Consider the following 17,288-nt stretch of genomic DNA (forward strand, 5'->3'; position numbering starts at 1 on the left):
GCATTATATTTGATACACTACATGGCTAGCTTTTTTTTTGCACAATAATGCATTTGGTCTGAACGGCCTCTTCCACCATTTCTTAAACAAGCACTTTTATTTATCAACCCCTCCTCATTCATATAGTACTAACTGTTCAGCTTTCACAATCCAATCAAATTCCCTGATGGATAAAATCAAGTCACACCCAACATTGCCTATCCTTAACTGTAACAGTTAAGGACGGGCAAGGAGGAAGTGTGAACCAGCTGAAAAGTAAAAGTTTAATAAGAAACCCAACATAAAACAAACATGAACAAACACAGAAACACATGCAACATGGCCACGTGCATCTCTCTCTCGAACTGGCATCTCCGGCTCCCCTTTATCTCGCTCTCTCCCGCTGATTAGCTGATTCAGCACCTCCTCATCACACTTGGTAAAAGGTCATATTGTACCTATGATGGCAGGTGTTTCAGTCTCCTCTACATCCGAGAGCTCCATGTCCTCTACATCACGATTGTCTTTGTCTCCCAACGGGTCACCAGGTTTTGGGGAACCCCCAACAGATGAGAGAGGGCTGGGAGCATCACCCAAAGCAATCATGTCTTCCTCCATTGCCTGTCCATCCAGCTCTGGGTCTGGGATACCAATCTTACCCAGGGAATGGAAGGGCGACTCTGAGCCTGTGGGCGAAGGGGCATCTTCAATGGGGGAAGGGATGGGCGAGTCATTGGGATCGGGAAGCATAGCCTTCAGTGCATCGAGCTTACACTTTAGGTGTGAAACTCGGTTTGCAAACGTCTCATAGGCCTGGAAAGGAATGATTTGAAAAGAGGTTTAGATAACTAAATAATTAAACTTTTACATTCACAAAATTGCCACATAATTGTCCAAAGGTTTTCAAAATTATTACATTCTTTTTAATCTTGAAGGGGTCATGACATGCCTTTTTTATTATTTTAATATGTTCCTTGAGGTTAAAAACAAAACAAAAACACACAAATGTGTAAAACATGATCATTTTGACCCTCTGTCAGAAACTACCACTTTTAGTGCTGCTTCTCCTTTAAGATTTGACAGTAAACACCCACTGTTATGATAGGATGTCTGCTGTTGACTAACCTGTCAACTGAATTCTCACCACTACTGGGCAGGCTACAGAAGTGAAGGTAAAGCATTGGTTGATGTGTTGTCGTGGAGGTGGTCAGTTGCAAATATCTACCACAGTGCGACATCACAACAGTTTCCATCCAAATTGAACATTTTATTTTTGCAGTGAGGAAATTTTGAGTTCTGAAATTTACAGTATGCTTTTATTGTACAATGAATTACATGTGACAAGATCAGGAAAAATTTAATTCCTCATGTCATGACCCCTTTAATAAAAGTATATTTAATGTAAACATGAAATCAAAAGTGCCTCTATTTACTGTAATACACACCCCTGTTCTGATTATCAAAAATTAATTGGTGGTCATAATTTAAAAGAAAAATGCTTGCCTTTTTTTCATCAAAATGTAAACTTAAGGTGTTCACACAACTGATTTGTGTCTTTATGCACTGTTTTAAGTAGTTTTTCCATGCAAGAACACAGAAGATGGACGTCTGTGACTGCTGTACCCCATCTTGCTGTTTTTTTCAGCATCTCGCACAGGTGCACCGCTTTTAAGTTAAAGAGATAGTTCACCCAAAACTGAAAATTCTTTATTCATTTACTCACCCTCATGCCATCCCATATGTGACTTTCTTTTGCAGAGCACAAATTAAGATTTTTAGAAGAATATCTTAGCTCTGTAGGTCCATACAATGCAAGTGAATGGTGACCAGGACTCAGAAGGTCCAAAAATGACATGGAGGCATAAAAGTAATCCATATGACTCCAGTGGTTAAATCCATATTTTCAGAAGCAATATGATAGGTGTGGGTGAGAAACAAAAATATTTAAGTCCTTTTTTACTTTCAATCTCCACCTTTGACCGGCCCCAACCAGTAGGTGGCTGAAAATGAAAGTCAATTCCACTCCAGGATGCGTTAATGATAGTGTAGATTTACAGTTAAAAAAGCACTTAAATATTGATCTATTTCTCACCTACACCTATCATATAGCTTCAGAAGATATGGATTTAACCACTGGAGTCGTATGGGTTACTTTTATACTGCCTTTTGGGACTTCAAAGTTCTAGTCACATTCACTTGCATTGTGAGGACCAACAGAGCTGAAACATTCTTCTAAAAATCTTTGTTTGTGTTCTGCAGAAGAAAGTTATCCACATATGGGATGGCATGAGGGGCGAGTAAATGAAGAGAGAATTTTCATTTTGGGGTAAAATATCCCTTTAAAAAACGTTCGCCGGCCCTGCTGAATAAATAGGTCTAAATAAAATGGGGACTGTGATGTCACTGATAATAAACACAACATTTTCCATGTGATCACAAAACGTTAGGTAGTGCACATGTACGTATGAAATGTGTGGTTTGCAGCTTTATCTAGCAGCTCGGCATCTCAAGGGCCAGTGGAACGAGGGTCGCGGTAATACGTTTCCTGGACCTGAAGAAACTGCACTCCTAATGCCACTCTTGGCATTTGAAGACAACAGTGACAAGGTACCCTTATGTGACACACCATGTGTTTCTTCCCGCTGCAGCGATGTCGTTAAGTTCCGTCTCAATAGCCTACTAATTAGATTATATACTGTTTTATCATACACCAGGGTGCAAATACAATATTATGCCACTATTTACATCAAGTGTTCCGTACCATACCTAACATTTCATGAAATATATGTATTAATTTGTGCAAGTGATGTGTGTTTGGTTAAATTATTTTTTTCTTTATGCACTTATGAAGTAGTTATACCTACCTGTTCTGATAAATTACAGCTGATAGTTTAGCATTTTTAAGCATTATGCTTTGAAATAAATGGACTTGTTTATTTGCTCAATTTATAGGTGTACTTGAAGGTAGGAGGGCCCCATTTTGAAAATCTACTTTGGGCCAGCCCTGAAGATGTGCCACGAGACAAGGCATTATATTTTATTCACTGCACTGCTATTTTGTTTTTGCGCAATAATGAGTTTAGTCTGAACGGCCCCTTCTACCATTTCTGAAACAAGCACTTTTATTTTTCAACCCCTCCTCAGTCATATAGATATAACTGTTCAACTTTCACAATCCAATCAAATTCTCTGATGGATAAATTCAAGTCACACCCGACATTTTGTCCTCCAAAAATGAGCATTTGGTCATTAATTCTGAAATGGCTATTTTATGCAGATTACAAATATAAAGCTATTTTTTGTGATGAGCAACAGTTAATGAGTTTGGTGGAAGGCCTCAAGCTGCTATGAGCAAGGAGAGATTATGAGCTCTTGTAGAACCAAATGGAGATAATTTGATTTCATAAAGTGCTTTTTGGAAATATAACATTTCACTTATTTCCTACTAGCCCATTTAATTTGAAATGACCTGATTGTTCTCCATACTCATTCTAATCTCCCAGAGAGGGATTTTCCAATGGCTAATGTGTAAACAACAAAATCTGTACTTGCCTCTTACAAATTGGTACATTATTTTAAGAAGTGTTAGCAACCTGTTTAGCTTATGTTGTCAAGAATCGTGTTCAATGACTACAGCTAAGCATATCCTTTCAAAGCTGTTGAGCTGAATACAATTTTACGACTTTACACATTTATTTTGTTTATATATTTTTATAAATTGTTATCAGTATGTGTGTTCTCTGGGAATCAAACCATAAGCAACATGAACTCTTGGGAGGCACCCAAAATGTATACCCACTTAAAAACCAAACGACTTCAAAACACTCACTTTAGCGACAATCTTGACCTCTTTATATTGCATCTCGTAGAATATGTCTGCGTTCTCTAGAGCCTCCATTAAGGGAGGGCCTTTTTTGACCTCTCCATCCAGAAAAGAGACAAACTCCTGAAGCTTTGCGCTCCCATCTTCAAAATCCCTGGAGAACCTCTTACCTCCTGCCTTGTCTGAGAAGTGAAATGCAGAAGGAAAACATGAACATTTGGGAAAAAATACAAATTCATAATCTGAAAAGGCTTCTTGGTTTAGTGACCTTTCAGTTTCTTCAGAGCCTCTGTACTGCATACATCCACACGCATGGCTGCTAACTGTTTCTCTTTTTGTTCAATGTCATCCATGGAGTTTCTGTACTTGGACAGATGCTCGATAAATGCTGAGGGCTTGATGGGTAAAAAAAAAAAAAAAAATGCAATGTTAGGAGTAATACAAAAGGGAATTATATTTAAAAAACACAAACATTTGTTCCAATGTAAACTCTAAATATAGACTATTTATTTACCACAAACTCAGCCACAATCTTGGATTTCAGGGCAGCTTTGGAGCTGGCAGGAGCTGAAACTGGAAAAAAAGCAATGGCAGTGAAATTTTAATTACACCTCACGAATATCAAAAGTATATGTGAATCTGTCTTTTATGGTGTTTAAATGCACAAGACTTCAAAACACAGTCGTAAGCCTCTAATTATACTTCTAAAGGGCACTATTAAATTCACAATCCATGTTTTGTTTCCTGTACTTTCCTTTTCTGATAAGTAACTGATTTTAGTTGTTGGCTTGGTATGCAAGTCTGACCTTTTGGTGGTTCTTCTGTCTGAACTAATCCGTTCCTCAGCTGGCCGATGAACTCCTCTGAATACACATTTCTCTCCTCCCAAATGGACAAGATCCTTCCCACAGACTTGATCATTTTAGAATCCTTCATGGCACTGGAAGGAATTACAATAGGTTTCATAAAAACAAAGATCTTTTCAGACATTCAGAAACAGCCAAACAGAGTCCTTTGACATTGTTTTAGACTATTTTAGTGACAGTAAAATGTAGGCGACAAATTATAAAATGGCCTAACTACACACTAAGGCTTTGTAGAAAATAAGTTTTCTCTCATAGGACTTTCTCGACAATCACTCTGGTTTCTTCTTTGTCTTGTGTTAGAGTTTAGAGCTCTAAAGAAATAGTTCACCCAAAAATGAAATGTCTCTCATCATTTACTCACCCTCATGCCATCCCAATATGTGTATGATTTTTCTTCTGCAGAACACAAGATATTTAGAAGAAAATCTCAACTCTGAAGGTCCATACAGTGCAAGTGTAACCAGTAGACCCGCTCCAAGCGGGATTTGAACCGGCGTCAACCGTATGAGAGGCGGGTGCGCTAACGGAGCAAAAGGCTACAGCTTCTAGCGTCAGTCACTCTTGAGGCCAGGGGAGTGAAGTTTACACACACTGCACAGCAGTGAATGGTGAACAAAAATCTGAAGCTCCAAAAAGCACGTAAAGAAATTATGCACAGATGGCGATAGGAAGTGTAATCGAGCTTGAATTCATGATTGTGTTTAGAAACTGCAATAGCAAGATGTATAGTGAAAAATGAGTTATATTTGGTCTGTTCTCACCCAAAACAGATTGGATTGTTTCAGAAGACATTGCTTAAACCACTAGAGTGGTAAGAATTAATTTTATGCTAACTTTGTGCTTTTTGGAGCTTCGAAGTTTTGATCACCACTCATTTGAATTGTATGGACCTACAGAGCTGAGATATTCTTCTAAAAATCTTTGTTTGTGTTCCTCTGAAAAAGAAAGTCATACACATCTAGAATGGCATGACTGAGTCAACAATGAGAGAATTTTCATTTTTGGGTGCACTATTATAGTCTAATACTGTAAAAAGAAATTCAACAAGTTACCTAATTGCCAGTTATTACAGTAGTTATGATCATTTAAACCGATGTTTTGGAAAATATTTCCAAAAAATATAATTATTGAATAAAAAATAAAAACTAGACTAGAACCTTGTGGGACCCCCATCACATTAAATTTTAGCTGATCACTGTTTACATGAGGAAATAAATAATTTTCTATTGAATAAGATGCTATCTTGACTACGCTAATCCTATTTAGCACTGCATAAAAGGTACTAAAGCACTTCGCAAATAGAACATTATGATCAACATGTCCAGAGCTGCATTATATGAAGTCATTTTAGCCAAGATTTCAAACGAGTTAGAGCTTGAGACTGAACTAATTATATATATACATATATACACACACACACACACACACACACACACACACACACACACACACACACACACACACACACACACAAACAGTTGAAGAAGTCAGAAGTTTACATACACTTAGGTCATTAAACCTAATTTTTTTAACCACTCCACAGATTTCAAATTAGCAAACTATAGTTTTTCATTTAGGACATCTACTTTGCATGTAACGTGTAATTTTTACAACAATTGTTTACAGACAAGATTGTTTCACTTTAAATTAACTTTATCACAATTCCAGTGAGTCAGAAATGTACATACACAAGTTAACTGTGCCTTTAAGTAGCTTGGAAGATTCCATAAAATTATGTCAAGCCTTTAGACAATTAGCTTCTGATATGAGGTGCACTGAATTGGAGGTGTATCGAACTAGATGTATTTTAAGGACTACCTTCAAACTCAGTGCCTCTTTGCTTGACATAATGGGAAAATTCAAAGAAATCAGCAAAGACCTCAGGAAAAAAATTGTGGACCTCCACAAGTCTGCTTCATCCTTGGGATGCCAGAAGGTACCACGTTTATCTGTACAAACAATAGTACACAGGTATAAACACTATGGGACCACAAAGCCATCACACCACTCAGGAAGGAGACTAATTCGGTCTCCTAGAGATGAATGTAGTTTGATGCGAAAAGTGCAAATAGATCCCAGAACAACAGCCAAGGACCTTGTGAAGATGCTGGAGGAAACAGGTAGACAAGTATCTATATCCACAGTAAAATAAGTCCTATATTGACATAACCTGAAAGGCTGCTCAGCTCTAATGCTCCACAACTGCCATAAAAAGCCAGACTACAGTTTGCAAGTGAATACTAGGACAAAGATCTTAATATGTGGAGAAAAGTCCTCTGGTCTGCTGAAACATTAATTGAACTGTTCGGACATAATGACCATTGTTATTTTTGGAGGAAAAAGGGTGAGGCTTGCAAGCTGAAGAACACCATCCCAACCTTGAAGCATGGGGGTGGCAGCATCATGTTGTGGGGGTGCTTTGCTGCAGGAAGGACTGGTGTACTTCACCAAAAATATTTAATCATGAGTAAGGAAAATGATGTGGATATATTGAAGCAACATCTCAAGACATCAGCCAGGAAGTTAAAGCTCAGTCTCAAATGGGTCTTCCAAATGGACAATGACCCCAAGCATACCTCCAAAGTTGTGGCAAAATGGCTTAAGAACAACAAAGTCAAGGTATTGGAGAGGCCATCACAAGGCCGTGACCTCAATCCAATCCAAATTTGTGGGCAGAACTGAAAAAGCGTGTGAGCAAGGATGCCTACAAACCTGACTCAGTTACACCAGTTCTGTCTGGAGGAATGGGACAAAATTCCAGCAACTTATTGTAAGAAGCTTGTGGAAGGCTACCCAAAACATTGGACCCAAGTTAAACTATTTAAATGCAATGCCCCAGAGGAATGCCAGCTCCTCTTTATAGATGTGATGGTTTGAAATTTACATATCACGATAATTGCTTAAGTATTTATCACGGTATCATTGTGTATTGAATTACAAAACGGGTTGTAAGATAAATAAACTTTGATGTATAATACGATTTGGTTGATTTTTTTGTACTTTTTAAGTTAAAAAGATCACAATGAAAGTAACTCTGCAAAGATCAAACCATATAAGATTCAAATAGACATTGTGGCTTCAAGTGTCTGAGTCCAATTCATCTAGTTAGCATTTATCTAATAAAATGTATTATGGTTTATTTTCATTGGAGATGAACAAGTAACAACAATAGTAACATTTTGAGGGAGAAGTTTAAATGAAAAATGAATGTTAAGAGTTTCCTAGTAATTTGGTATGCCATCCAATTACTGTTTGATTTAGAGTGTTGGGAATGTTGATTTTTGATGGAAATGCTACAGTGTATTCAGAAAAATCTAAACAATCTGGTAAATACGCCATCAAGACATTTTCACTGTATTTTTAGGTGCTCATGATAACAATAATGTGCATGTTAATTATCACGGTATACCTTATTATTGAATATCGGCAAATGTCTACTCCACTTTCACGAAAACAATGCTTCTTTACTTATTTTGTGTTTTTGTATAATTCCCTCATACTTTGCAGTCTACATCCCTTTTTAGGCTGTTTGGAAAGTTTAAAATTCTGGCCCAATTCAACAATAATGAAACAGTTATTAATAGTTCTGTTGTCAAAATCAAAACGCCATTGTGACATACTGACATCCAGTAAAAACCATAAAAGCATCACACACCGCGAGATACATTCAAAAATAATAAAAATATATTCATAACAAGCTCTAAAACTGCTCCAGTGAGAAATCATTAATATCTATGGTCTGTTTACTGTCTTTGAGATTTGCTGTAACACAAATCACTAATTATTAAGCAAATGCATGAAGACGCGATGTCATTATTGAAGGTTAAACCGTTATATTTATTATTAGTGGTATTGTGACCAACATTAATCTGATTTAAATTGGGATGAGTGACTGATGATGAGATATTGAGAGCACCTGAAGAGTGCAGGTCTTTGACACAGAGAGCACTCATGTTAAATAAAGCTAAAATCTCTCACGATTGCTCAAACAGTCTCTATCACTCAACACAACGTCTGATTGTCACAACTCACGTCATGTATTTGCATGTTTATTTGTTGTTTAATTAAGTTAGCAGTAAACCTGTTAGCATCCTCTATATCTTCTTCCTGTTCACTGTGCAATGAGTCAGAATAACTACCATAACGAGTCTAGAAAATGGGCAAATTAATATTCACACGCATGTAATTCTTACAAATTTTTCAAAACAAACCGGCATATTCATCTCAATTATATCATGTCTGAAAGTTTAAACTTGTGAATACAGTTTCGCCAACAACTCACCCTCCAAAGGCCATTCTGTCATGCTTCAAGGGCTGAGAAAGCACTCATTCATTAGAGGAGCAGTGTATGTGTGAACGCCTGCATGCTGCAAAAAAGATCGGCCATAAATCTAGACACAATCGGCCGATCGCCAATCACGGATTTAAGACGAATATCGGCCGATTTTGATCGGCGGCCGATCGAACAGGACATCTCTATTGCCAACATTTCGATAACGCAGACTATTTCAGCCCTAATCCACAAATTGTTTAATGACACATGGTTGTTAAAAACATTTATTAAAATGCTTTTATCCAATAACAGCGCAAAACATGAGTCACATATCCTAAACCATAATAATAATGGTTTAGGTGTTGTTTATTAGGCTAAAGACCAGTCCCACAAAGACACACAAGTACTCGAAGTAATTGCTCAAGTATTCGGCCGAGAGGGGGGGTGCATGTATACATAGACATGTATATACAGAATATAGTATGTACATACACTGGCAGCCAACAGTTTAGAATAATGTATATAATAATGCTTCCAAAGGAAATTGGTGCTTTAATTCACCAAAGTAGCATTCAACTGATCACGAAGAACAGTCAGAACATTACTGATGAAAAACAGCACCATCACTATTTGAAAAAAATATTTGATCAAATCTAGACAGCCCCCATTTCCAGCAGTCATCACTCCAACACCTTATCCTTGAGTAATCATGATAAATTGATCATTTGGTACTAGAAAATCATTTGCCATTATATCAAACACAGTTGAAAGCTGTTGTTTGTTAAATGAAGCTTAACATTGTCTTTGTGTTTGTTTTTGAGTTGCCACAGTATGCAAAAGACATATGGCATGTCTTAAGGTCAATATTAGGTCAAAATGGTTCAAAAGAAACAGCTTTCTCTAGAAACTGAGGAATGAAGGCTATAAAATGCTTGAAATTAAAGGTGTAACGATACACTCAGCTCACGATTCGATACGTATCACGGTACTGGGTTCACAATACAATACGCATCACGATATTTTGAATAAATTTTTTAAAATGAAACAAATTCAAATAACAGATTTATTTCCAAAGCATTAACAATTTTCAATAACTTTGTTGTATTTTAATCTTCTATATGTAAATTAACAATTGACTAGGTGTTAGAATTAAGATAGCTGACACCTAAGAGAAATTCTGAAAGCAGTAAAAGTTAAAAAAAAAAAATTAAAAAAAAAACATTAAAACAAATATTGTTCTGTTCAAGTAAGTTCAACTCAACACAAACAGCTTGTGGGTTTGTTTAGGTTACTTACAGTTCCAGTACACAAACATGCAAATGGAGTGACAAACACGCACACAAATGCAAATACACAGGTTCTCGGACAATTAGTAATGCATACATAACTGATGTAACTGGTTCGATTTGTTCTTCAACTGGAGGAAAACCTCTTCGCGTTGTTCAGGGAGTAAGTGGGGCAACGATCAAAATCTGGGGTCCAAGGCAGTACTCTCTAGCAGATAATTCTGTTCCTCTGTGTATCTGCTTGAGAGGTTTTGCAGGATGTCTTCATGTTAGCTATAGTTGTAGAGTATTTCTCGTCATGCTCTATTCGATCGTGGATTTCAAGGGCACAATGAGTGACAGGGTGGCGCTCTTTTCATTAGACAGGATGGTGGTGTTTTTGTTTTTAGCGGTTTAAGAAGGTTTACTACTTCTTCGGCATCACTGATGTCGGCGCTATCCAGAGTATCGAGTTGACGGGCATTTTTGCACACCTCTGTGCTCAAGAGGGCTGACGTTATAGCCGCTTGTTGCTCAAGATAGCGTTCCAGTATTTCCATTGAGCTATTCCATCGTGTAACAACATCCATGATAAGATTATGTGATGCGATCTCAAGCATCTTTTGATCAGCAGTTGTTGCTGTGGCACTGCGGTGAAAGAAAGCCACGACTTTTCTCACATGATAAAGCAAGCGACTGACACAGGGAGCATGCAATCCTGCTTGCGAAGCAAGATTCAATGTGTGCAAAACCCTTAATATGAGGAGACAACCCAGCTTCTCTCACTGCCACCTCCATAATAATTTCATGATTTACATGTAATGTTTACTGTGAAATGAGAAAATTAATTTTGTTGTTGTGGAAATTTATTGTAGTGTGTGTAAAGTGCTCAAGGGGCTGCCTCTGTAACTGTTGGCAGGCTTCTGGGGTTGGAGAGGGGCGTGTGTCACGGTTCGGTCTTCAGGAACCGTGACACAGGATTGTGGATGTTTGTATCGATTTCGGTTGCGGTTCGTGTATCGTTACAGCCCTACTTGCAATTGCCAAAAAAATGAAGATTTCATACAAAGGTGTACACTACAGTCTTAAATGACAAAGGACAACTGGCTCTAACAAGGACAGAAAGAGATGTGGAAGGCCCAGATGTGCAACTAAACAAGAGGATAAGTACATCAGAGTCTCTAGTTTGAGAAATAGACGCCTCACATGTCCTCAGCTGACAGCTTCATTGAATTCTACCCGCTCAACACCAGTTTCATGTACAACAGCAAAGAGAAGACTCAGGGGTGCAGGACTTTTGGGAAGAATTGCAAAGAAAAAGACACTTTTGAAACAGAAAAACAAAAAGAAAAGGTTAGAGTAGGACAAAGAAACAGACATTGAACAACAGATAATTGGAAAAGAGTGTTATGGATCTGGACCCCATTGAGCTTTTGTGGATCAGCTAGACTGTAAGGTGCATGAGAAGTATCCGACAAGACAGCCACATCTATGACAAGTGCTACAGGAAGTGTGGGGTGAAATGTCACCTGAGTATCTGGACAAACTGACAGCTAGATTGCCAAGGATCTGCAAAGCTGTCATTGCTGCACGTGGAGGATTTATTGATGAGAACTCTTTGAAGAAGTTTAAGAAGTTGTCAAATTGTAATAGTAATTGTTCACATTATTAATGCTCTGACTACACATTGTGATCAGTTGAATGCCACTTTGGTGAACAAAAGTACCAATTTCTTTCCATAAGAGCAAAATCTGTACATTATTCCAAATCTTTGGCCACCAGTGTACATGTCATACGTCTTTGGCTACTGCATTGCGTGTCGTTACAGTGTATATTCATTATTATAGGCTGTAATAATGTAGTAGTCTGCTACAATAAGTACAAAAGAGGGCATAATCAAAATACAATGCATGATATTTTGTCATTATGTAAAGACTCGCTGTCCAATTCATTGAAACAATGCTCAGAACTTGCGTGTCTGTTCTTCCTTCATGTATAAGCTTAATAGGCGCATTTCACTGTTTCTGAACCTTGTATCTGCAAACCGCGATTGGCGTGACTGGAGACGCCATAACCCATGCGTTTTTAAAATACTAGCTTTGAAGACCCTGTGTTCTGTTATATCCAGCTGTGCTTCATAGATGTTAAAAAAAAAGATTTTGCATTGTGTGTGTGTGCGCACGCTTCTCTTAAGTTTAGAACGCCGTCTTTGCCCCGGACAGAAAGTGATGCTGGGCTCTGTCGGAGTTTGTTGCTGTAATAATTCATGCTTCCTCCCATTTGACTTAAAATGTCATACTTCATACAGGGAAAACTGTCATGGAATGCCACTTTATGTTTGACTTGTAGCTGTAATCGTGTGACATGATGCAAACATATCGGCACAGAGTGAGATTTACAGTCAATAATAAACCTTCCCTTTTAATAAATAATATACATTAATGAATCAAAGTTTCTACATTATAAGACAATAAAACTTGTTTGGCAAACATTTGCAAAGACAGATGTTCAAAACACAGTGGATTCAAATTCCTTTTGATTATTGTAAACCAAGCAGTAAACGCTAGCATCGCAGCATCGTTTATCAGTTTGGTTACAATGAGACGTCTCTGCTGACCATCAAGGTACAGCTGAAAATCACAATGTAATAAATCTCAAATTTAAAAAAAGGCCCCTCTTTTACACGTTTGTGTATAGTTGTCAGGTATGTCACTAAATTACACATTTGTGTAAAGTCTTGTCAAGCATTTTCATTATCGATCAGTGCTTTCACTTCCAAGTACTCAGGTACACGAGTACTCGTGCCCATCCAACAAAAAACTAGGCTTTTCTTCTGGGAAAACATTTACAGAACTTTATTAAACAACTTAAATGAACAAATTAAATGAAATAAAAATGTTCCACCATAAAAGCAGATCCTCATCTATTGGTTTGCAACAAGAACTCCAACAAGAACCAAATACAAATAGAGTAGAATTCATTACGAACCAAAATATCACAAGTATTGCCTTGTAACATAACTAGGCTTTGCTTTAAAGCACAGGCACCCTGATATATCTTCTTCTCTCATCCAACACCTCAAAAACACGTATCAACAAGAATTGCAAGAATTGGCGAGGAATGTTTTACACAACTGTGATTCGGCACTGCTCTTCTGGCAGATGAATCTCATTGTTTAAGGTTACCTGCTTTGCTCTGCTTTGGTTAAATTGCCGACTTAATTACAATCTACAGCCTCAGTGGGCAACGCAAGTAAACCGTAATCCTACAATACTAGGCCTACAATAGGACTGTAAATGGGGATTATCCCTATCATTAGTGTTGTAACGATACCAACATTTCAGTAGTCGGTACCGATACCAGTGAAATTTCACTGCTATTTATATGGTAATGTGCTATTGAACACACTACTTTAGCCTGTTTGAAGTATACAAATGAAATGTAAATAATACATAAAAAAAAATCCATGTTTCCTTCGTGTTTCTCAATGAAGAAAGCATTACTTGTGTTTTGAAGTAGTCTCCTCCTGAAATTAATTATTTTCCAAAAATCCATGTTTTAAAGTTTAACTTAATTTCATCATCAAAATGGCGTCTAATCAAATTAATTCTTAACTTTAAACAAGTGAAAATAGAAATTAAATTCAACATACCATTGCTTTCTTTAAACAAACTTTTATTCAGTACAACACTCTTGTGTGTGATACAGTGATTAAATAATATTATTATTTATAAATCATTATTTATTATTATTATTATTATTATTATTATTATTAATATTACTACAGTGAATATTATATTCAACTGCACAGTTGTAATATTTGTTTGTTTTAATTTCTTCAATTACAGGCTTTTATTTTGAATCGTGCTTTTATCTTGACATTAAAGCGCAGATGCTGTGATTATAATATAATCATAATAAATATAAATTGAATTGTATAATTATATCATTTACATGTGCTTCCCGCTTTACAGCGGATAAGTGCTCTGCTCTGTCCTCTCTCTTAAACGGGGAGTTCACCAGAACATATTTGAAGAAAAATAGAAAAAGCTACACTATGCACTTTTGGCCCTCTAGCGGTTTAAACATAGAACTGCAAGTTACTTGTGGACTAACATTGTTATGGTAGTTACGTCAGTCGGCTTCGGCTTTACTCTTCTGCGTGGATGAATCTGATAGTTTGAAGAGTAACGGTGTAACCATGGATACAGATGATCAATTTATAAGAGTGATTGACACTAACGACAACAAAACTCGCCCCCTCCCATCAAAAAATAAAAGAAATGGCGAAAGGAAGAAAAATATGGATATCTGAAAAATATGTCTAATTAGCAGGTAAGTAGCATATCTTCCACTGTTGTTTGACTAATTAAAAACAATTGTTTCAAAATAAATAACGTTACAAAAGTTAGGCAACAATGACATTAGACATAACTATTGCTAGTCATATCAGATAAAGTCAAACAGTGGAAACTATTATAACTTAGCAAGCAGGTAAAGGCAAAGAGACTAACTGGTTTAGAGGCATTGTTGCCAGTATAACGTTTTTTTTATTATTATTTTCCCCATTGAGCTTACTCAAAAATTAAATAAAACACTGCAGTACCACAATCCATAATATAAAGCCCCATTAGAGTGGCTAACGCTATCAAATGAACTACAGCGCTAAGAGTTACCTGGCTAACTATCGGTCCAATAAAATATCTTGCCTGTCGAGCAAGAAAAGGCTATCTATGGGTCGGTTTTAAATCATTTCAGATCTTTGAGTTGTCACCATCTCTGAAAAAGCAAAGCCAATATTGTGTGTTTTATCATTACGAGCTCTCCCTTTTTGCTTGTAGACGCTTTTCGGTTTCTTTATTTTGAAAATGGGTAATTTCCCAGAGGGTTGCCTTTTTGAATGAAACGCACGAGAACTGACACACGTGCATCACAGCCGGAAAAGCAGCGCTGTTTAAAAGTGATGCATAATAGAGCATCACAGATGTGAGATATTGCTTAAATATAATACAGTTACTATTGATTTATTATTATTAGTAGTAGTAGTAGTAGTAGTAGTAGTAGTAGTAGTAGTAGTAGTAGTATAACAGTGAACATTATGGTAGTGATCTATTTCTGTAATTTGTTTTACTTAAATTCAGATTTTATTTTGGCGGGGTTTTTATTTTGAAGTGTTTATGTTGTTATACCAAGGAGCTCTGACGTAATGAAAGCAGATTCCCAATCCAGGAAAGCCTGTCGCTACGTGAATCATAGTGATTATTAAACCACACAAGGCTGCTATATAAATAAATAAATATGTAGTCTGTATTTGACAAACAGAGCATGTGATGCTCATAATAGTGTTTTCCGTGTATGATCCAATAATCTCTAAATGTATGAGCTGTTTGTGTCTCTATGCCTGTACAACACCGGCTCCACACATTCACAAGAACTCACATTTAAAACACTGCACGTGCAAATGATATATTTCTCTCATTAAATCGTAGCTTTTGTTGATAAATAATCTCATTAGGACATGACATGATTTTAATCTGTGCGCTGAATGTTTACCTAATGTCATTCATACGTCACATGGTATCGGTTGGGATGATAAAATAATATGCAGAAATATTAAATTTAACAATTACAACAAAAAACGGGTAATAATTTCTTTAGAAGTAGGCTAAAGTTATAATGGAGAGATGGGTAAATGCTAAACAAATTATTATTACTGTGCTGTGAAATTGATACATCATAAACAATTAGAGATGATTATACTTTCATGGGGATCTACCTTGTACCTACAGTGACTTTTAGATGCAATTTTAAATTGTCCACTTAGAATTAATGGTGTAAACAAGTTATAGTAACATAATTAACAAAATGGCACACATATCGGTACACATGATTAATGTTTGATTCATCAAAGCATGACAACCAAGAAAACATATCCAAGCACCAAACTTGGATCCATTAAAAATCCATTAGGAGAGTGATTTCATGCTGCTGCTGTCCAGAAGCCAGAATGAATGAACAGCCTCAGTGATCTTGCTTCCCTGACACTCATCCAACAGACCTTCTTTCTGAGCTTACGGACATGACGTAAACACACGAGGACGAACGACATTTGTCACATGGCAGATCAAATTCATCTGTCACATCTGCCACATTCTGTCACATGACAACAGGGTTTTTTCTGGCTCAAAATGAGGTGGAGGTGGTACCATACTGATCAAAAAACACTGAACATTTTTAGCCATAAGAGTATTATTGATAAGCATTTATCAATCTAGTTGATCCAAAACCAATATACATACATACATACATACATACATACATACACACACATTTTAGTGTTATTTTTCATATAAGATTGATCTTATCATGATGATCTCATGATGATGACATTGCGAGCTGCAGACAGCGGGGGTGAGAGATGAGCGTCTCAGTGTTAGAGTGCGCATCAGCCGGCAGAACATTAAATCTCTCCCGGTCTTGACTCCCGCTCAGATTGGGTCTCTTCCGCGACTGGTTGAAGCTGCTCTGACAGCACAGAGAATCACAGTTTTAGAGTTTGTGTTTATTTACATGGCACGCTCCCATAATATATGAACTTTAATTAAGGAGGAAATAAAGATATATCGGCAAGCTGTGATCTGTGTTTCTATCGGACACTCGAGCTGCAGCGCTCCTCTCGTCTCGCGTGTTATCATTATAGTTTTATATGATCTCAAGTAACGTTAAATGACAAAGCGACTATTTGACAACAGATTTTTTTTTAGCATTATTGCCGAGATTTAAGGTTACAAATGACAATCCACCGAGTGTATCGCTTGTTAGTGTTTTCCATGAAGACACCCACCAGAGTTTTGTAGACAGCCGGAGGCTGCACGAAAATTGACAGAGCCGGCCGCCTAGTAATTCTCTATGCAGGAAAAGCCCTGGACAACAAAATGCCTACCAAACCCTTCAGTTCGTTATAAGTGGTTGGTTTAAGCACTTGACTTTGATTTGGTGGAAAAACATTTTTCCAATATTAATCATATTTTAAAACAAACTCAAGCCAACATTTCTTTTATCAAGAATTTCAGCTTTTAATG

The 17,288-nt window shown here is 37.0% G+C and overlaps 1 protein-coding gene across 2 annotated transcripts in view; it reads right to left on the reverse strand.

Moving 5' to 3' along the window:
* The window catches only part of LOC127650594 (regulation of nuclear pre-mRNA domain-containing protein 2-like), a 48,437-nt gene that overhangs the window by 5,469 nt on the left and 25,680 nt on the right, over nt 1-17,288 (reverse strand). For both annotated transcript variants that reach the window (XM_052136097.1, XM_052136096.1), the window contains exons 3-7: nt 4,609-4,742; nt 4,317-4,375; nt 4,071-4,197; nt 3,809-3,984; nt 438-792 (exon numbers count right to left, since the gene is read on the reverse strand). In XM_052136097.1, the coding sequence (XP_051992057.1) occupies nt 438-792; nt 3,809-3,984; nt 4,071-4,197; nt 4,317-4,375; nt 4,609-4,742 (851 nt within the window). The remainder of the gene's footprint in view (nt 1-437; nt 793-3,808; nt 3,985-4,070; nt 4,198-4,316; nt 4,376-4,608; nt 4,743-17,288) is intronic.

Source organism: Xyrauchen texanus, chromosome 10 (assembly GCF_025860055.1).
Source record: "Xyrauchen texanus isolate HMW12.3.18 chromosome 10, RBS_HiC_50CHRs, whole genome shotgun sequence".
Classification (NCBI taxonomy): Eukaryota; Metazoa; Chordata; class Actinopteri; order Cypriniformes; family Catostomidae; genus Xyrauchen; species Xyrauchen texanus.